Source organism: Lytechinus variegatus, chromosome 5, assembly GCF_018143015.1.
Source record: "Lytechinus variegatus isolate NC3 chromosome 5, Lvar_3.0, whole genome shotgun sequence".
Classification (NCBI taxonomy): Eukaryota; Metazoa; Echinodermata; class Echinoidea; order Temnopleuroida; family Toxopneustidae; genus Lytechinus; species Lytechinus variegatus.
Window position 1 is genome coordinate 3,736,091 of NC_054744.1, and position 21,969 is coordinate 3,758,059.

Sequence of the window (21,969 nt, forward strand, 5' to 3'; positions counted from 1 at the left end):
GAGACATAAATTAATCAAATTTAATTGAAAATGGACCTAACCCCTTTTGCAAGTGAGCTCTTCATTTGTAACCCCCCCCCCTCGGCCAATCTCTGATTTACCACCGGTGTTGATCACGGGGTGAGGGATATCCGCCCAATATTTCAGGTGGGGAAGTGCGCCGTGTATTATCATCCCCCAATAGAATTAAAGACAGTCGAACATTTTATTATTTTATAGTGAATCATATGACAAGTATGATCATCAGGGGCGGATCCGTGATTTTCAAAAAGGGGGGAGGCACATTTACCCGAGGAAAAATTGACAAGCAAACAGACAAAAAGAAAAAAAGTCTACACTTTCAAAGGGGGGGGGGGCACGGGCCGGCTTTGCCCCCACTGGATCGGCCAGTGATGATCACGATGATAAGGAGGAAGTATATACAAGGTTTTCAAGATCAGTAGCGGATCGTGACCCGGAGGAGACAAAGCATGGGGGGGCACTGCATTGTTTGTGAACAATGCCGCCCCCCAATGCTTTGTCTCCTCGGGGTCACGGTCCGCCACTGATCAAGATCATGATGATAGCAAGGCTATTAACTGCCCCATATACATCATGGTGACTATCCTGAATTTTCTTATCTCGTTATTGAATGAAAAAAACAGAGTCCTTTAACATTTATTTTAACAAATGGCAGGAGAAAAATAATCCAGGAAGAAATAGAATAAAATGTCCATCATCATTTTTTTTATACATAACTTTTGAAAAATAAAGAAAACAATTACAGAGTCCTCGTAACCAAGCCCCGGGGGGGGGGCACTCAGTATATAATGCATAGTGGGTATGTGCCGCGGAGGGGACCCCCACTTTTACACTCGAATTTGCGTTCCAAGGCATACTGTCTTATTGAGGAAAAAGCACAAAGAAAGCCGCTCCAAGACCAAGGCATACCATTTTCTTCTTATCGAGAAAAAAATAAGACAGAAATCCGCTCCAAAGCTTCGCATATTTTTCGTTACGCCGTTCCGGTCGCATTGATCTGCTGGAGTGAGCTGCAATTTTGGTAAAAAGCGGCCGCAGAGCGCTATCCGATCATCGCCTCTGCTAGCTGCATCATGCACGCATGCCCGTTCCGTAGGGATGCATACGGACTCGGTGATCCGTTCCAAGGACCCCCGTTTTTACAAACTTTTGTAGTTCCGAAGCCCGTTCCGAGGACCCTCCTTTTTACAATAAGCCCGCTCCAAGCCCCCGTTTTTCGTCGCGGCCGGCCCGCGGCACACGTACACCCCTACCACTTTTTGGGTCGAGTGCCCCCCCCCCTCCGGAACCAAGCGCCCGGAATGTTTTACCACGTACCCCTTAGGAATGTCACTTCAAGTTTGTAAAAGTATTTGGTTTAGGTTGTAAAATCAAAGCAGTGGCAAAAATAGTCATTTTTCTCAACTCAACACAAGAAAGAAGGAAGAGAAATAAATCCCTGATAAATCGAGTACGAGTCGTCGGAGAAAAAAAACATGATCGCACGCGCATGCGCAGTTTCCTTAACAACAGACTTTGGCTTCCGTGGTCACTGTGAGTCGATACGACAACTATTTTTTCTGTAATATTATGCAATAATTAACTATTTACTTGAGGAGGAATGCCAGTGAAGTCGACCAAAACAAAAGGGGTAATATATTCTTTGTATTTTTACTTATGATTAATTCAATATCACTTGATAATTTTAAGGGTTTAGCGGCCTCCTTTGCCTCGGCTGACAGAGTCGGTAACAACAGCTGCAGAGTGCCAGAGGGAGACAGTGCAGAAACGGAGCGGCAACAAACGGCAGCCCGATCGGTACCCGGTAAAATAAGCCTCGCTTTGGCCTAGGCCAAGGCTAGGGAAGCCGCGCGTAGCTCCACGCCTCAAATATAAGTGTGTTCTTTTGTTCATTAAAAAAAGATTGGAAGATAAACAGAATTGAAAGAGTGCCCATGGTTTTGTTTATTTTTTAATGGTCCTTATCGTGAAATTTGCCGCTCTCTCTCTTGTGTGCGCTCGTTGTGTACAACTACAAAGTCAATGGGAGTGGAAAGTCACTGCCGTTGACAAAATAAATGGCAGTGAATGAACTGGTGACATAAACCACGATAATGCCTTTTAATGCAACTTGTCTGTGCGTGCCAGTGCGAGTGTCGGTGACACTGTGCTGCCTGGTGAGTGGTTAACTGTCTTGACTTAAGTTGAGAATTGAGTGACCAATTCATGCAAGTTGCAATGATTTGATTGAATAACTTGTCTCGAGGCTTGACTTGAGTCTTAGACACTGACACAGTGAGTGAGAGTGATTAGTGGACTGTTGTTGTTGTTGTTGTTATCTTGGGTTTTAAGGTGCGTACAATTCAGATATGAATTTACGCCTAGGATTAATTTGTCTTATTTTGTGGTTATACATGTATATTATTATTAGAAAATGCACTTTCCAATCTTACGGTAGACTTGAAGAAAGACTCCTAAATATTTAGACTTATGTTTGACTATTTTTAATTGATTAATGTCTCATGATTGTTTTATAACAGACAAATTTCGAAAATTGAATTTGGATTAAGCTTTGCCTTTAGTTTGGTAGACTTTTTATCAAAGAAATTCATGCTTTAATCTTTAGTCCAATTTGGTGTGCAGACATGTCCCATGGGCCCCTTTCATACAATTAACAGTTTGTAATTTTATCACAATTTAAGGGCTAGTAGACCTACTGATTTTTTTATAAATAAAAAAAAATGCTGCCTTAAACTTTTGCTTTTTATGCCATTTAATAGGTCTAGGTAAGATGAAAGTTGTTCATTAGTTTTTGTGTGCAACTTTGTTCAAAATATTCTGTCCTTGTTCAATTAAAATATGTTATCTTCCTTTGTTTTACCATGTAGGGTTCCACCCAAGGTGGAAGCCAAGCTGGTGGAGCCAGTACCCTAAAGGTTAATAAAGCCAGAGCACCAGCAAAGGGCAAGAAGGTGAGTAATAAAAAGTAGCTTGAAATAGGTTAGAGAGGAAAAGAGAGAGACAGAGAGAAAAAAAGAGAGGAGAGGAGAGAGGATAAGACAGAGGAGAGGAAAGGAAAGGAAGAAGGAAGGAAGGAAAGAAAGAAAGAGAGAAAGAGAAGAGGGAGGAAAAGGGGAGAAAAAATGAGGGCAGGGCTTGATGGATACATACATGATTCTGGAATGATGTTAAGCAAGTTTCTTTTTTGGTACGCTGTACATGAAGGTGTTATCCTGCTTTCCTGATTAACCATGGCTAGTAATTTAGAAAATCATTTTATCTCTTTATTTATCTTCTTTCTTATAGTTATCATAACAGATTTTGAAGGTGCACTTTTGATTGACTTTAGTCATATGTACACAGATTTAAGCCAATATCATTTTTGATCACCATGACAATTATTAGAATAAAATATAATATTCAGAAAAGTGGCACAGGATATCAAAAATTTTGTTGTATTGTTTTAAAATTTTGTTTGTCTGTAGACAGAATTGCTTTTATCTCTTAACAGAAAGAGGGCCCATTGCAGAAAGAGTTGCAATCAAACGCAACTCAAAAAATCTCGCGCAACTTGATTTTCAGCCATTGAAGCACCCGTATTTTGTACCTGCGATTGATACTTTGACTTGCGTTTAAACGCAGCTTTTTCTGCAACAAGCCCCAGTTGATTCTTATAGTTTACCTCAGTGGACTGTAATCATGTAGCTACTTGGCATTTCTAAAGGGAAAATTGATATGATAAGGGTGAAATTTGTAACGTCTTGGATGATGGAACAATCTTATAGAATTGTTCAGAAAATATTGGATGTTAATGTTATAAAAGCATTCATAATCTTTTTGAACCTGTTACACTTGTGTGTATGTGTAAGACAAGACCCCGGTGCACCATTAATGTTAAATTATTTGTTTTATTATTTTTTGAAAGGATGATGATGACGCCACAGAGGCGGGAGAACATGGCGGTGAGGAGTGGATGCAGGTAAGCTTGATTTCTTTCCAATTCAAAAGAAAAAATACCCCTAAACATTTTTTTAATCACTTTAACATTGTCAAACTATATGGTATTTTTAGGCATAGGCTGCACCTTTGTTGGTTTATACTTGTTGCAGTAATGGTGAAACACAGTGTTTGGAAACTCTGCATAGTTTTGTCACTTTTAAGTTCTATGCATTTTGTCACCTTTTAAATGTATTTTTTTTCAATATACATGTAAATGATATGCTTTTTGGATTACTTTTAATTGTAATACAGTTTTAATATCCATTTTTCAATGCAATGTGTATTTACTTTTTTGAAACACATGTATTTACTTTTGTTGAAATTCAGCTTCACTCTTTTTATATCTCAATAAATGGAGATTAAAGAATAATTGCTTCAGCTTTTGAAAGCAATGTGTGTCTGCATTTTGAGTGATATATTGTACTTATTATTCATTAAGTACTATTTGTTTTCTTCCTATCTTTCTGCAGACAAAGTCTCTGATAAAGCCAGATGATCAGCTGGAGTTGAATGAACAAGTAAGACCAAGATGGATTTTATCTTTTAATCCTAACCTGTCTAAAAACCATTGTTTTTTGTATTATATATAGTCACATGTCCATGTTTCCCCCCATCTGAATCAAATGGAATTTTGGTCAAGTTTATAATTGTAGGTCACATTTGATCACTGAGTTAGGAAGATATTGAAATTGTTATCTAAGTTTATTTAATTTAAAGTATGTTGATGTTTGCAAATTCGCAAATACATATAGGAACAGAAATCCCCTAGTCCTCTACAAGCATACAAAGCTTAGCAGTCATTGCAGAAGAAGATCCTTACGATTGATTGCATTGACTAGAATTTACAATCAATCTTGAAAAATCAATTTTATGTTCAATCGCTATTTGTGTTACTGGATCCAGGTGGGTGTTTCATAAAGCTGTTCGTAAGATAAGAACGACTTTAAGAACGACTGGTGATCCTTTCTTTTGGTAAATGGTATACACCATAGGCGATGGTTTAGTGCGTAAGAAAGGATCACCAGTCGTTCTTAAAGTCACTCTTAACTTACGAACAGCTTTGTGTTACGGGATCCTGGCTTGGCAATGAGGATTAATGTTCCACTTATCAGCACTCTTGCATCAATTCAGTGTTTATATCAAGGTAGCTCTCATATGAACCATTGTGGCAGTAATTTTTCATAGACAGTTTGCTCTCAGCACATCAGATCACCTGAATTATAAAGTAGTTTGTAACTGTTTTCAGCGATGATTACTGACAAAGCACTTTGTGAAACGTTCACATAGACCTTGCTATCCTGAGGCCTCTGCACATCACTGCATGCATTGCAAAACATGATTGAAAAAAAAATCTCACATGTTTCTGCCCCACTCTGCTTCACTCAAGTACATATTGGCCAAATACATACAATTAAGCCTTTCTCCCAATGAAGACTGAAGGTATTGGGCTTCTTGTCTTAAACAAATCTGGGGTAACACACAAATTTAGATTCCTGTTACAACGGGATGTATGATGGGGGGACCTAAAGCTACGCACTTTGTTTACAAACGATAGAAACTATGCCAATTTTAATATTTGAACAAATTATCTGTCGCTAACTTGTGGCAAATATTCTAAAGATCATTAAGCAAGAACAAAATATCACAAAACTCACTAATACGAAAATCCCGCCGTGTTTTCCGAACACCTCTTGAATTCGCCGCCCGATGTTAGAAGGGGTCCTAAAGCTACGCACTCGATTTATCATGCAGAAAAATAGAATTTCCTGTGCCTCAATTTCTAAAATATGTTCATGCTATTATAGGATAATATGAAATTAAAGAGAATATAGCTCAAAAAAAGTTGTGGGTGTTCTCTGCATTTAGAGATTTACTGCAGCCTCTGTAGAAAAAATTGAATAGGAATCGTTCGTCACTCTGCAGTCACAATTCAACACAAAGTGCGCATTTGCCATTAAGAACTGCATGCGCGATGAGTGGTGCGTAGCTTTAGGACCCGCGCAGCTTTAGGACCCCCTACCATATAGATTTCAATTACATTTTTGGGGAAATACATTGAAATATTGGGAATAAGGTATGAAATAAAATACAACAGTCAGCATGCTTTTTATTTATAGCATTCAATATTTTTGTAATTGTCAATAGATGTATGCCAATGGAGCATGATATTAAAAGTTGATGTTTAAGATTTCAGATGGTATTCAGAGCTGATCGTTACACTTCATTTTCTATTTTTACCCAACAGGAGCTGAAGGAAGAGTTCACCAGGATCCTAACTGCCAACAATCCTCATGCTCCACAAAATATCGTCAGATACAGCTTCAAGGTAAGTCAATTAGCCACTGCCACTACCGGCGTGTGCAAGTTCTCATGCAGGCAAGTGAATAGGGGATATCACATTCTCTTGATATGCCTACATTCTTTCTATTATGATAAATTCACATTAACTGCCATTGAGATGTGCTGTTGAGCCCAGGGTTGGTCCCAGCCAGATGAGACACAATGCAATTTCAGGGGCCATATTGTTTTTGCACTATCACCAGATAGGAGGCCTCCCAAACTTTTGTGTCTAATCCGGCTGGATCTGCGCCTGGTTCATTGAATCTACTTTGATTTTTAATTTTGCAGCGATGAACCCACAGCTGGTCATGTTCTCAAGTCTTATCCATACAGTGCTTTCATACAAAATGAAAATTGTCACAATTTTTTTCTTTTTATTTGTGTAGAAGTCAAGTATTATGGGCAAGTTAATAAGTCTCTGGACTATGAGCCACAAGGCCTGGGGGTTCTAATCCCACCGTAGCACTCGCATCCTTTGGCAACGCATTTATCAACATTTGCCACTCTCCACCCAGGTGAAATAAATGGGTATCCGGAATGAATTCCTTTAATGCTTGAGCGCCCGATCAAGGTAGCTACGATAAAGCCAGGGTAATGATAATTTTATATTAAGCAGGGGTTGCTGGAAGAACAGTTTTCAGAACCAAAGTGGCTACCCTGGGTGGAGTCTGACATCATCATCAATATCATCATCATCATCATTATGTACTATTATTATTATTATTAATGTATCTTTTTCATATTGTAGGATTGTTCCTTCAAGCAAACGTCCCACGTGGACCAACTGGCCATCCATTTCTCGCTTGATGGTAACATGATCCACAAGGATTCCGATGAAGCCAGGAGACAACAGCAAAGACATAATGCTTCTGAAGGTAAAACATGGGGCTTCTGAAGGCTTGAATCAAGGAAGTTGTATCCAAACTAGGTCCTCTGGTCTGGATTACAGAGCCTTAGCTGTGGGGAAAGTTGTTCAAACCTCTCCCGCTGCATTTTCTGATTTGTTTCCGACTGTTTCATGACTAGATCTGAGAATGTGGTTGGCTAAATTTTTCTTTGAACTCGTCTCTTTTACTAACATAACATTAGTGCAGGTAGATAGAACTTTGCATCTATAGGGAAAACATGGGTGATGAATATATATCAGGGTCTGTTTTATGCTTCATGGTATTTGCAGTTTTAGTATCAAAACAGTTTGCTATAGTTTCTTGCATTTTAGAAAGACATTTGTGAAGGAGATTTTTTTTCTTCATTTATTGAATAAAAAAACTAACAAATACTGTGTATAGTTTTGACTATAGGACTGAATCCCTTACAACATTCCACACATTTTATAAATATGAAACCTATGCAAATTACAAGAAATCAGCGACCACGCTGATGCTATCGGTGACACAAGGAGCCAATAGTATTATACACTCTTGACGAAGGGAAGTAAAAGGGCATAAACTGTCATTGAACAAAAAACTAATTTTGGTACGTTTTATATTTTTTTAAAGCTTGTAGATATGCACGCTTTTATCTCCTCAAAACCTGTAATATGGTGCGAAACACTTATCTCTGAAAATAGTTATGTTTCAAAATAAAATTTATGAAATTGTGTATATTGGAAAAAGCAGCAGGAGACACAAAAGTTTCCTTTTTGCCATTTTGATTCTTTCCATAAGAGTTTCAACAGATCTTGCATACAAGAGTGAATATATTCAGACACCAGTCCTGAAATTCTTGTGCATTCAATCAAGTTTGCTATATGGGTTCAGTTTGTTAATTAAAAAAAAGACGTATCATTTTAAAGCTTAGTCACAGTGTTTCGGACTAACATTGAGGACTTAATAGTCAGTTTGGCCAACTTGTTAAAGGTTTTAAGACGGGCAGTCATGCACTTAATTTCACCTGATATGAGTGGAATAGCAAAGTGACTTCACATGTACTTGTATGCGTATCTTCTTTTGTTTCAAAATGGGATAGTATCTTTGACACCATGTGTTTTCATATCTTGATTTCTCACCACACTGAAATAGGTGCAATCATGACACTAACTCACTCTCTCTCTCTCTCTACTACTATATGTACATACACTCAACCATGTAAAATTTTGGTCAAAGTTAGGTTTTGGGTCTACGATTGATGTTTAGTATGGTAAAATTAGGAATATAGACTCCAGATTAAGTGTTGTAGTATAACATATATGTTGCAAAACTTTCAAAATGTTCAAAAAGTGATATTAGAATTGTTTCTTTTTACACTAAAGTTATAATTCATAAGCATTGTGCACATTATATTTATTTTACACAACGTTGCTGCACTGTAGTCTACATTTACTGAATATTTGTACATATAGTATATTTGGCACTTTGAGAAATATTTTCTTGTAAGAAGTTTAGGAAATCAAAATCTTGTTTATAATTAGTTATCCACAGAATTGCTGAACATGCATGTTTGATAGTGTATTCTTTCATAAGACTCTGATTCTAGAATTTAGGAAAATGTGTAAATTTTCCTGTGTACATTAAAGGGATAATCTGGGAAACTTTCCCAAATCTCACAATTACTAACACTTAGTAGGCCTAGTACATGTAAATGTAATCAGATAAAAGACGTGAAAGAATACATGTATGTGTATCCCCACTTCAGTTTTAATCTCGAATGTCTCAAGATTAGAATGCTCTTGTAGACGACTGTGGAGTGGATGTTTGAATAAACTTTTGAATGTTAACGGGTGTGTTTCTAACTCTCTCGCTCTTCCATTTATCCTCTTCTAATACAAAGTTGGTCTTTTCTTCAAACGTTGGAGTGGCGGTAGGTCTCGTTTCTATTAACAATCAATCACCTATCTTATGCGCTACATGTACTATCTATTGCTGCTTGTTCTGTACATGTGTTCAGTCTGTTATGTGTATTCTTGTCTGTTGCCTTTTTAACATAAGTATTCCTGTTTGGTATCAGGTTGGTCTCTCAAAAACTCTATAAGTTTCAAACAACTTCAGGCACAATTGGTGACCTATCATTTTCAACAACAACCATCTTTTTTTTTCTCATCAGGTGAAATGAAGTCCCAGTCTTGGGTATTAAAATCCTTGGGGAGTATTTCATAAAGATTTTTGTTGTCAGATCTGACAAATTGACTTTGATTTGTTTGGCTGAGAATGCACTGTTACCATGGTAACTGTCGGATGAAACAGGACTTGGTCAGATAAAATGCCCGACAAGTTCTTTAATGAGATGCTCCCTTGAATGCAGAGTTTATGATTTGAGGAAATATGATTTGGGTTTTAGTACTTGCACTAGATCTCATTTACCACTCAAATGGGTCACCAAGTCATAAAGTTGTTTGCAACTATAATACCAAGGATGTAATCCAGGCTGGTACTTCCCGGGATCACGAGGCCACAAGAGAAAAAACACCTCCCCGAGCATCTGTACATGTAACTTGGCAAGATGACAAGGCCAGCAAAATGTGGCCTTGTCAACACCCCCTGCAACTTACATGTACAAACTGCTTTATAACACACCACCCCTTTACGTAATTTTCCCATTTTTGGTATATTTATGAAAATTATCTTAAAGTTAATGAAAATTACATTTTTTTTTCTAAAATGTTATAATACACATACCTATTGGAGAATGTTGAATAAAGAAAATACTCTTTAGTCATCCTAAATAATTGTCCCCATCCATTAAAATTTCCAATTTTAATACAGAGTTGGCACTCCTGATACTAATTGAGACAAGAGTGTATGGTATCCTCTTGCATGATTTTTTTTCAATGGCCGCATTTTGTCAATTCTTGTATATATTCTCATTTATGACTTCAGACAAAATATTTAAACTTTACTGTAAAGTGTTGCTTATACAGTATCCGCAAAGTGATAGTGACAAGGTATTCATGTGTATACGTAAGGCTTTTATAATTAGCCTAAATACCACCTAAGTTTACAAATATATACATGTATTGTACTCAATGATTAAATTCACATCAAAATATCACTCTGTTTTATGTCCCAACATTGTTGTTACCACTCCACTTCAAAGCATATATATTAATTATACCCACACAGACATAAAAGTGAGTTTGTACGTACTGTATCCGGCTAGGGTTACTATAATCATTATTATTTATTGTATTGCATTAACTCAGGAGGTGACAATGTGCATAAAATACTTGTTTGTTTTCTGAGTTTATAAAAAATATATAAGAGGTCATGATGGATATATACCCCCATGCTTTCGGTATAAAACACAAGTGCATCTTATTCAATTAACAATGGACCCTCAGTATGAAAACATTAGGAGGATAGCTTCAGAAACACTCATAGTTCATATCAATTTTTAACCAAAAATATTTCTTGGCTAGGAGCAGTGCTCACAACATGATTTTTTTGAACTTCTGGATAGACATCTTCTTGATAAACTTTTGGTCTCATCTTTAGCTCAACTTTCATTGAGCTGGAAATATCCATTGGATAAGAAATCTGGTTATGTCATCATGACGAAAATCTCTCGTTTGAGGGCTGTATACCCCATTTTTCCTTATCAACAAATATCTTCTCCCAGTAATACAAATCCTATTGCCCTCAAGAGATTAAATTTAAGTATAGAAACACCTGTTTCTTGACCTCGGTCCGCGAAGATAATTCACCCCAGCATCTACGGTCACAGCAGGGGGCCACACACGATGGATTGCAATGTGTGTAGTTCCGGCGAGCGCATGGCCATGGATGTATACACGCGTTGATAGAAAGTTTTTTCTTTCTTTCCTTCTTTCTTTCTTTCTCTCTCTCCCTTCCTTCCTTTCTTTTTTTCTTTCTTTCTTTCTCTCTCTCTTCCTTCCTTTCTTTCTTTCTTCCTTCCTTTCTTTCCTTCTTTCTCTCTGTCTGGCTGTCTAATTCTTTTCTTTCTAGACTTATTTTCTTCCTTCCTTTCTTTCCTTCTTTCTCTCTGTCTGGCTGTCTAATTCTTTTCTTTCTAGACTTATTTTCTTCATCCACCCCCTTTTGATCTACACCTCTAAAGAACGTGCATTTGCCAATCATATCTGTAGTAAGGCCTATGAATGTCCTTTTCTCAAAGCTGAGGTGTAGGCCTATACATAGAACATTAAAATACAAAGACCAGCATTATGAATCACAATGTTTGGATAGCATTTCAATGTTCTATTCATATCTATTCAGAACGTTTTCTAATTCACATGCGTTATTAGCAGGTGATCTTCTTTATCTCCCATTATTGTTCTTATTTTGTAGGCCTATAAGGCTATATAGCCTGTGTATACGGTAAACCTCCCTCTGAAATACCTTTCTTGGTTTCATGTTTTCTTTCAGATTTGTTTCCACCAAGGCGTGCCGGAACACTTTCACTTTTTTTTTTTTGGGGGGGCAAAATCCCGAAGGGGGCACAATATTTTTGAAAGCGTGAGATACGGAAGCGATCGAGCGGGAGAGGGTGTGGTTGAGGGTGTAAAAATTGAGTGTAAAAGTTGCGTTTCTAAGAGCATTCAAAAATAAATTTCTTGAGAATTAAACAGTCTTGGGGTTCTTTTTGATCCTGTTTCCTCCCTTCTGACCCAGACTGGTGTTTCTTCATGATCAGGGTCGCAGTTCCAGCAAATTACGAGCCTTATTGCAAACTCTATTGTTTTAAACCAATGTAATATAGGCCTTTTAAAGACTTTAAGATGACAAACATGCATGACCGTATGCATCCGGGGGCCACCGATCGAGAGGGCAAAATTCACCCAAAGTGTGCACGAAATCTTTCAATTTTATTCTAGAAAATGCAAAAGCTCCCCCATCACCATGGGCGGAAATCCCAGGGGGACAGGGGGGACGCGTCCCCCTACCATTTTGGAAAGGGGTACATAATATCAAATGTCCCCCTACTATTTGTGCTCTTTTATTATGGAAAAAATACATAATTTCAAATCGAAATTATATCCTCGAATTTCGAAATATATATAAACAGATAGTTTTTGTTAAGAACTTGGTTAGGAAAAGAAAAGGCATACCGGCCCAACTATTCTCCAACTCTCATCTAGCCCTTTATACCAGCCAAAGAGTGATGACATCGATGGCCATTGTCAATTTCATAAGTAATAAAAATGATGAAAAAAGAAAATCGCCTCTGAATTTAGTGCATAGACGGTTAGACGAGAATGTTCCATACCCAGTAAAATCATACCTTTGTTAATCCAATTCACTTTCCCTTTATTCCAAATTTACTTGGAATATACTGAGAATATTTTCATTGTTTGCGTACTCAGTATAAAGAATAGTTTTCATGAGTTATGATTAATCCTTCACAATGAACTTTAACTATGCTTTATCCCCCAAATTTGTTTTTAAACACTCTATTAACGAGACTTATACTCCATTTTTACACAAAATTCCTGCCGTGGGAGGGGTCATCATAGGTAGATCAAGGGGCGAAGCGGCGGAAGGTGAGGCGAAAAATAAGAAGAAAGATAGGACCGGGAAGAAAGTTGAATGATGGAAGGGAGGTGAATAATTGGGAAAAAAGAAAACTTTCAGGACATGTTATAAAAATAATAAAATCGCTTGCGCTTTGCATAAATACACAGCCATCTTTTTATTTCAAAACGTGCTTGATTTTTTTTCACTTTTTTGGATCGAAATATATAAAATCAAATCATTTATCTAAGAAGATATCCATCTTTTTCATAATTTGTAGGTTTAGATATTAAAGAAAATTAGCTTGCCATTCGGTTTTAGTCTGAAATGTATTCATTAAAAGGTTAAACGTTATCACACTGTAATAAGATGGAAAAGGGGCTTTTCAAAGGTATGTTTCACAGAGGAACTGTTCGTCAAAAGACGCCAGGCTTACTATGATAATGTCATTGCTCCGTCAGGGGCAAAATTGTTCATTTTTGACAATAGAAATGACAATGTTTGGGCATAAAAGTGCCTTCATCGTATACTTTTGTCCTTTAATTATTTAAAAATTTATCATTTTTCTACTTTCAGGGGGGCACATTGGGGGGGGGGCAAAATCTCGTTTTGCCCCCCAAAAAATTTATTTGGGGGGGGGCAAGTGCCCCCTGCCCCCCTCGCTTCCGGCGCCCTTGTTAAAGATATATAGAGAGAAATAGAGATGGGGTGGAAATTCCACCCCATCTCTATTTCTCTCTCTCTCTTTCTCCCGACAAAAAGGACAAGGCGCTAATTTTAATCACCTCATATTAGCAGAATGATAAATTTTGAACTAGAAAATAAAACAGACATTTATCACAATCAAATATGGGCATGTTCAAATGGGTCGCTTGATCAAAGATAAAAAAGGACACTGCAAAGGAACTTTCACTATGAAAAGGGGGCTAAGGGGGGGGGCAAAAAACAACTTTTTTTAAAGTGATTATTCAACAAGATGTACTTGAGGAAGGGGAACATATTAAAAATGGGCACTGAAGGGATCGGGGTTCAACGGGCACGCGGTTTTGTAAACTAAGACACGTGATCGATCTTTCCAACACTCCATCTTCCCAACTCATCAATCGCCTGAACTCGCTCTCCAACGATGAACATTTTGACTTACAAAAAAATTAGCACAACATATCTAAGTTAGACATTTAATGGTGGAAACTAAAAGTATAAACGACCCAAAACAAACGGTGGAATGGATGCAGCGCACATGGGCAGTTTACCGGAGAACCACGTATGGTGCAATAATACGTTTGCGATTAAAAAATAGTTACAGGCATAGTTTGTATTTAAATTATGAATAAGACTTTGGGGTAAAAAAAAATAATGATTTCATATTTTTGTGCATATCAGCAGCATGATTATTATACTTTGTATGTTGGTATGCCATTACTTCTATTTTCCGAACGTTAAGACTGTATCATTGCGCGAGTGAACCCATTTTCTTGCTGGACGGACAGAAACTATGCATGCATCGCGGTCCTTGCATGCTAAGCATACCGTAATTTTTATTCGCTTACTTTCCTTATTTCAAGGTCGATTTTCTTCGTTCGAAATTGAAAATGGACTAGTATTGGATGTCTGAATGTAATATGCCTTTGAAAACGTGATTAATATCGAATACAATAATTTCATTCCGAAGATCCTTCTACAGGCAGACAAGTCTTACGTAATAGCACAGCGTTGTTTATCATTTCGTCCTTGGCTCAACGCTCATTTAGCTGGCCCGTGGTGGTGAAATCGAGACAAGGGGATTACCTGGCAGGATGGGTTTATCGGGGTTGGAAAAGTTTCCAAACGCGAATCGGGGTATAAAACCGCAGTTTGCAGTCCGAAGTGAGGTCGAGAATCAAACGGGACATTTTCGTAATGATGTTTATAAATGAATTTGTAAAGTAATGGTAAAATATAAATGCATGGAAAATGCTTTCTCATATGAATGCACCATGAATTTTGAACAAAAATCCACAGATTTGATGAGTCAGACCTTTGCTAATAAGTATATATTTTTCTTTCATTTTAGTGCTTTATACCCATACATACATGTATTTAATTGAAAAAGTACAGTAAATGTTTTTATCATAGTAGGGAATGTAAATGAAGCATTTGCTTGCAGCATTGGCTCAATGACATTTTGTGCTGAAATACTTTTGCATGAACAATGATCATTTGCACGTTGCATGAATACAGCAAATGTGCTTTGGCTATGTAACGGCTGCAGGCTGTGTATATAAAAGTATTTACATACTGTAATTTCAAAAGTGAGAAGTGATGCAAGAAGTCTTTGATTTATAATTTATCACTAGTTTTATTTGTCATTTTGCATCAAATCACAAGTGATACAGTGTTTTCTGATATTGCAATTGTGCAAAAGCTGCATGAATTTCACTGTCAAAGACAATTGGCTGTGAATCAGTATAGATGTACAATAAAAAAGCCTTTGGGAATAAATTTAATTAATGACCTGTAATGTAATATCTTTAATAATTTGCTCTCAATCAAACAATCTCTATTTGCCTTTCCAGCTATCAGTGAACAGGCGATTAGCGAAGCTGGCGAGGAGAAGAAGGAGGAGGACGGTGATCAGAAGACAGAAGAGGTAAATATCTCTTGCCCCTTCCCAAATACCCACCCACCCCATGGCCCTTGTGATATGCTTCATGTATGCATGGTTACTTTTTACCGGTACTTAATGTTAGGAAGTTTACCACTCATTCCTGGTTTATTTACATAAAGGCCTGGTCACACCGCCCGAGCATTGTTGGAGCGGTCGTGGAGCGGAGAGAAAAAAATCATCACCGCTCGCTACCGTTCACCATTTTCGATTTTGATTGTTTTTTTGTTTTTTTTTCCGATTTTTTCCCCAAATTTTGTGAGCGAAATTCGACCCTCTCTCCCTACCGCTCCACGACCGCTCCAACAACGCTCGGGCGGTGTGACAAGTCCTTAAGTCTTTTTTTACTCAAAAAATATCATCATTTGGTATTCATTTTAAAAATGTACATACATGTACCAAATAAAAGAATTCATTGAAATTCAGTGCTAATCATCTTTTTCTTTTTTTTTATTGCAAAATTTATTTTTAAAATACTTTTTACTGTAACATTGAAATGATTGTTGCCTTCTTGGTAATGATGTAGGTCAAGATCTTATGCCAGTTCATAAATCAATACATTTATTCAGGAAAAGTTGCTGCTCCCAACAACCAGTTAAAGTGCACAGGAAATTTGATAAAAAATACCCCACTGCGCAGGACACATAAGCTTGTCTAACAACAGCAGTAATAACAACAACAGCAACAACAACAGAATACTCTGGATAGAATGATATCATAATGTATACTTATTATAAATGTAATAATGCTGCGATCTTAAACTAAAAGTGAATCTTTTATCCTTACCGAAGGGTGATAAACAAGAGGAAGGTTCGGAGGTATGTTAATGACATTAAATGTTAGAGATTTTTTTTTCAAATCTTCTTAATTCTTTTATTTCCGGAATTGTTCCTTGGTGTATTTCTGGACTGGTTTTGTCCTCTTTTTGTGTAGTGCTGCATGCCTAATGTTAAATGCATGAATACATGTAGGACAGTTTAATATTCCAAGTGGGTGTTTCATAATGCTTTTTGTAAGTTACAAATGATTATGCACGACTGGTGACCCTATCTTGTGCTAAATAATATCCCTATAAACTGGCTTAGCACCTAAGAACATTTTCCAGTCGTGTTTCCGGTCTTGCTTCAACTCATGCGTAAAGTCGTGCATAAAATCGTGCATAACTTTACCCACAGTGTTTATGAAACACCCACCGGCTAGTACTGATTTTCTCTCTGGTATGTGGCCAATGCTGTTACTTTACATCATACATGATGTAGATAACGAGTCCTGGTTTCTTGTTGTCGTCTTTACAATTCTGAACACACCTTTCAAGGGAAATTCATCTGGCTCTTCGTGCACGTTTACAAGTCTGAGGGATATTATTTCGTTTGCGAATAGTAATCTGTATGTCAGCTTTTATTCTGCTTTTGTTTTTTCTTTGGGTTTCTTGAACGTGTTGGAAATTTTGCGTTAACAGAGGATGAATTTTATCCCACTTGGTTAACATTCAAATTGCAGGAACAGTGCCGGAAATCCAATCACTTACACCCTGTAATATTTAATGTAGCAAGGTACATGCAATGTTTGATATTTGAACAGTATGGTAATAAGTATTGTTTGCATGGTATTTCACCATTTTTTGGACAACTATTCTATTTCTCTCGGTTTTCTTTGTTTGGCATGGTTTTGTGTTATATTTTGTCACCTTAATTTTGTTTTAAACTCGTGGATTTCACTTAATTCTACTCAGTTTTTTCTTTACTTTTAATCTTGATACCTTGATACAATTAACATTTTTTTCTTGATCATGAAAGCGTAATTTAAGCTATTTTTTTTTAAACTTGAGTCCTCTCTTCCATCCTAAGAAATAGAAGTAGTTTGATTCAAATTTTTATATTCATTGGGGGTAATTATACAAGCATGGCTTGTAATTGGGCTGCTATATAGTTTGGTATTTCTATAGTAAAGCTTTATCTACAAGTATTCACTTTGGCCTTTTCCGAACCAAGGAGTTTAGCAGCGCTCCTGTATGTTTTCCCAAGATCATTGAAGCAGTGAGTAAGTCCTATTTGACAGAGAGTTTATTTCAAATTCCGAGAGTGGTTATTCACTATTTTATGTTTAATAATGATTTTAAAAAGCTGAAGATCTTGCAATGACATCTCATGAAATGAATTTGATATCTATTACAAGTGATTTTAACTCTAATAGTAGATTACTCCCAGAGTCACTATTAATTAGAGATCATTGAAGCTACATGTACAGGTAACTGTTCTGTCTGTTGCATATTTCTGTTTCCATCTCTCTCTCTTTAACCATTTTTCTCACTTATCATCCTTTTTTTCCTGTATGTTGCTTTGTCTCCCTGTCTTTGTATCTTTCTCACTTTTCTCTGCATTTCGTCTTTTATTTCTCTCCTTTTTTCCCTTCTTTCTTTCCCTTCCATCCCCCTCTCTCCATACCCCCTTCATATTTCACCCTCTTACTTCTTCTCTCTTTCTCTTTCTTCTCATCTTTTACACTTCCCCTCTCCCCTATTCTCTTCTCTCTTCCCCCTCTTTCTCCCTCATGTTCCCCTCTCCTTTTATATATCTGTCTCTTCCTTCCGCCCCTTGGGAACCCCCTTTCCCATCTCTCTCTTCACTCTCTTTCTCTCTCCATCCTCCACAGCCCAAGGAAGGTGAGAAGAGGGACGAAGAGGCCACACCCGCTCCCGGCGAGGCCAAGTCGGATCAGAAACTGACCAATCAGTTTAACTTCAGTGAGAGGGCCTCACAAACATACAACAACCCATACAGGGTAAGTTAAAGCATTTCTGATCAAGTTTAAAATTCTAAGTTGAATAGTCCCAAATGGTCTCCATATTTTGTTCGAATTTTTTCCCCATAGAAAATAGAAATGCTCTAAATTAATTTTGCCCTATAGATCAACGGCCGGCAGCCACAGAGCAGTGCCAGATCTATGTTGCTCTATTTCTATGTTGCTCTATTCCTTAAATCGTTGAACACCAAAAAAGGTTAACAGCAAATATCCATCTTTTAACATCTTTTAGACCTCCTATTTGTGTGGCAGACGCTCTAACAAGTGAGCCAGCACACCGATTTTGGCTCATTTATTAATATTTTTCTTAAATGTGCAAATAATGAAGAGTTAAAATTGGGCCCTCTTTTGCATTTTCATGTATAAGTTTTATGTAGCATCATTCATTTCTGGATAGACATGATAAAACAGTACATTCAGATTTTTTTGTAATTATGTCACTTCCAGTTCTGTGATAGTTCAGACTACATGTAGATATGGGGTATAGTGAAAACAAAAATTATGTTTAGTCAATTCCAGAAAAAAAAGTGTTTGATTGGCTCTGAATGTTAATAATAAAGGTTAATCATAGCGTTGTGAAGTGCATTGGAATATTCATGTTATAAAGAAAAGTTTTTATTACTATGAGGTTACACTTCTGAACTTTTCCATCAGGAATTGCTGAGAGAATCAGTGATTGGTCCCCCCCTGTAGTATAACAGACCATGGTCTGGCTCTGCCTTAAAATTATGGGAAGCCAAACATGTCAAAAATGTGTTCACATGGTATGTTTCTTATGTTTACTTTGCTCTTTAATGGTGTAAACAATTATCTTATTCATCCTTTTCAGAAGTTAAATAATGATTTGGGAGTCAAATGAGCTGAACCTATGAACCTCTATAGTTAGAGATTTATGTCACAATTGGCTATCCATAGTTGAACCACAATTTTAGACCAGAGTTTGAATTGAATCTGACTTCAAAATAAAAGCCATAGGCCCGTATTCTGAAGTTGGGTGTAACTTAAACTCAGGTTTAAAGTTGTTGTTTAAGTATGGAAAGCCAGTTGTCACATAATCACTAACAGTAAAGATATCATACTTCAGCTCATTCGGTTCTCAAATCATTTACTCATTGTGTAGGAAGTATAAATAAATGATTGTCTTCATCATCGATGAATCAGGAAATAGCACAGTAAACATAAGAAACATACAATTTGATGAAATTTTGATATTTTTGGCCTTCCATATTTAAACCACAACTTTAAACCTGAGTTTAAAGCTTGTGTATAGTTTTGGTAAATCCACCAAAATGCACCTATCACTATTCCAATTCATTGCTTGCTAATATGAATGGATATGCCCTATAACAGTTATGATGTGGAGGATATGAAATGAAAATGTGTTTTTCAGGATAAATATTGCGATTTTACATGGAAATTTAACTTGATCGGGTCACCCGATCAAATTAAAATATCTCTGTGTTTTTGTCTTTCAATTAAATCCTATTCCAAATCATGGAATGGGCTGAAACTTTCAAGATATGTTCTTTGTCTGTAACTTTTGGATATCTAATCACTAAATTTATAAGATAAGTGCTTGAATGCCCATTTTTTTAATTTAAAACAAGCATTGCCGAGAGAGGGCGCTATATATCCAAGATTTGAATATTTGAAATTTTCTCAGAGAAGTGCAGTTGGAAAAATATCTAACGGTCTCTACGCTTCAGTAAGACTGTCATATTAGATGATATTCGATTATCAATCACATTATTGACCCTTTACCAAAGCTATACACAGGCTTTAAGCTAAACGCTTCAGAATACGGACCATTGACTTAATGTATCTTATTTACTGTTTGTAGGAAAGAGGAACACAGACTGAGCCGCCACCCCGGGCTAACTTCTCATCCACCGCGAACCAGTGGGAGATATATGATGCATATATGGATGATCTTGAGAAACAGGTGAGATAATTGTGGTATATCTGCCAAAATATACGTAGTTAATTCACGATTTGGTTGGAATATATATATATAATAGTTACACATGATTTGTTAGGAACTACATATTGGCTGAGCTGATAAAACCTTGTATCTTAAAATTTAGATATTTTGACGACAGCTCAGAAGCTAGATTTTAGAGTAATAACACGGGTAGCAACCTTCTTTTGCCTCAAAAGAGTTCTTCACAGGTATCAGGAGACTGTTTTTAGAAATGTGAGACTGCCACCATCGCTATATTTTAAAAATACATCTTTTTCTAACTTGCCCTGATTTTTTTTTTAATTTTGAGGTACAAGGTTTCATCAGCCCAGTCATAAATATTTGCTTCAATGGCAAATCAAAAGTATTTTGATTCTGAAAGTTAAATCAAATAATATGATGATATTTGAAATGTGTGCTAAGGAATTGTAATGATTTAGAATGAGTCTTGGGGTCAAGACTTGTGAAAACTAGAAGCGTCTGTAGAATTTTTTTTAATGTATATTCTGAGACTGAGAATTGCGCAACAAGATGATTGAGGGATGACCTATGGGTCAAACCAGAAATTAAACATTGGTATAAAGAAGTGATCAATACTGTGTTCTAAGCACATACTGTTTACAATCCTTGTAATTCTTACCTTCATGTTTTGCCATAGACTTATGATTGATATCAGTCATAAGATTAGACATATCTTGAACACCAGAGATCATTGATCTGGGTAGCTCTTTATGAAGAGTATAGTCTGCGATTTCCACTGATTGCTCTTAGCCAATCAGTTGCAAGAATTATTTCTAGTAGATAATAGTAAAAGTTGGTACAAAATCACTGACATCTACTTCCATGATACTCTCCCCTAGCATACATGTACATAGGCAGTTGTCAGTCAAAAAGAGAGAAGAGAATTTCGGAAGATTTCAAGCCCTACCTTGAAAAAAAAACCTTTTCAATATCTTATTCGAAAAGCTATTTATAACATTTTATTATTTATTTTGTAAAGTTATGAGTGTTATGGTCTTTGATAACACACTTGCCTGTTTATTTACATAAGTCCATTATGTTCAAAACTAAAACCATATGTGCAACATAGGCCTACATAGAAATGTAAGGAAAAGGTGTAATATCAAACTTCTTTTGTATGGGATCACATGTCAGCATGATATGATTTTTTTAGTCATCATTGATTTCATATATCTAATACATACATGTAGTTACTGTGCTGATGATGTCATTACTCTTGCATATACATGTATATATCCATAATACTATATATTCCATCATCTATCTATTCTGCCATTGCTGCCGATTAAACCCTGCTGCCGCCGGTCTTTTTTGTGAAACGACTACTTCACTATTGCTCCTATTACTCTAGGCTGAGGTTTGTAATATGTTTGCAGTTAGTTTAATCAAGTTGCATTAGCTTTAACTCAACTAACGTCATAACCAGTGAAAGTTGGTTTCCGCATGGACTCCTTGACGTAATGCCTGCTCTAGCAGACCCATTTGTGACATTGAAATTATTTGAAGCCTCATTGGATCACTTTACAACATTGTTGATCCATAGAGAATATATGTTTGATATATCCAGTGGCCTGTTTCATAAAACTTGTTATAATAACAAATTGCATTAACAGTTAAAAGCTACTGAAATCCTTCAATCTGATTGGCTGATTTCAAACTTGTCATAAAAATTGTACATTTGTTACTATAACAAGTCTTTATGAAACGGAACCCTGATTTTTCGTAGGAAATCTCATCAGGAGATTTCTATCGCATTGCCAGTGAAATGATTGTAGGGATTATCTTTTATAAATATT

General features: G+C 36.6%; 1 protein-coding gene across 7 annotated transcripts in view; it reads left to right on the plus strand.

Moving 5' to 3' along the window:
* Positions 1 to 1,514: 1,514 nt before the first annotated feature.
* LOC121415092 (dynein intermediate chain 2, ciliary) overlaps positions 1,515 to 21,969 on the plus strand; it is a 31,333-nt gene continuing 10,878 nt past the window's right edge. Inside the window, exons 1-12 of one of the 7 annotated variants that reach the window (XM_041608180.1) lie at positions 1,515 to 1,651; positions 2,889 to 2,972; positions 3,926 to 3,979; positions 4,470 to 4,517; positions 6,245 to 6,325; positions 7,088 to 7,214; positions 9,109 to 9,138; positions 15,302 to 15,375; positions 16,182 to 16,208; positions 18,043 to 18,171; positions 20,033 to 20,134; positions 21,525 to 21,530. In XM_041608180.1, the coding sequence (XP_041464114.1) occupies positions 1,622 to 1,651; positions 2,889 to 2,972; positions 3,926 to 3,979; positions 4,470 to 4,517; positions 6,245 to 6,325; positions 7,088 to 7,214; positions 9,109 to 9,138; positions 15,302 to 15,375; positions 16,182 to 16,208; positions 18,043 to 18,171; positions 20,033 to 20,134; positions 21,525 to 21,530 (792 nt within the window). In that variant the 5' untranslated portion in view covers positions 1,515 to 1,621. The remainder of the gene's footprint in view (positions 1,652 to 2,888; positions 2,973 to 3,925; positions 3,980 to 4,469; positions 4,518 to 6,244; positions 6,326 to 7,087; positions 7,215 to 9,108; positions 9,139 to 15,301; positions 15,376 to 16,181; positions 16,209 to 18,042; positions 18,172 to 20,032; positions 20,135 to 21,524; positions 21,531 to 21,969) is intronic. The other 6 variants (XM_041608181.1, XM_041608182.1, XM_041608183.1 and 3 more) reach the window with 6 other exon arrangements.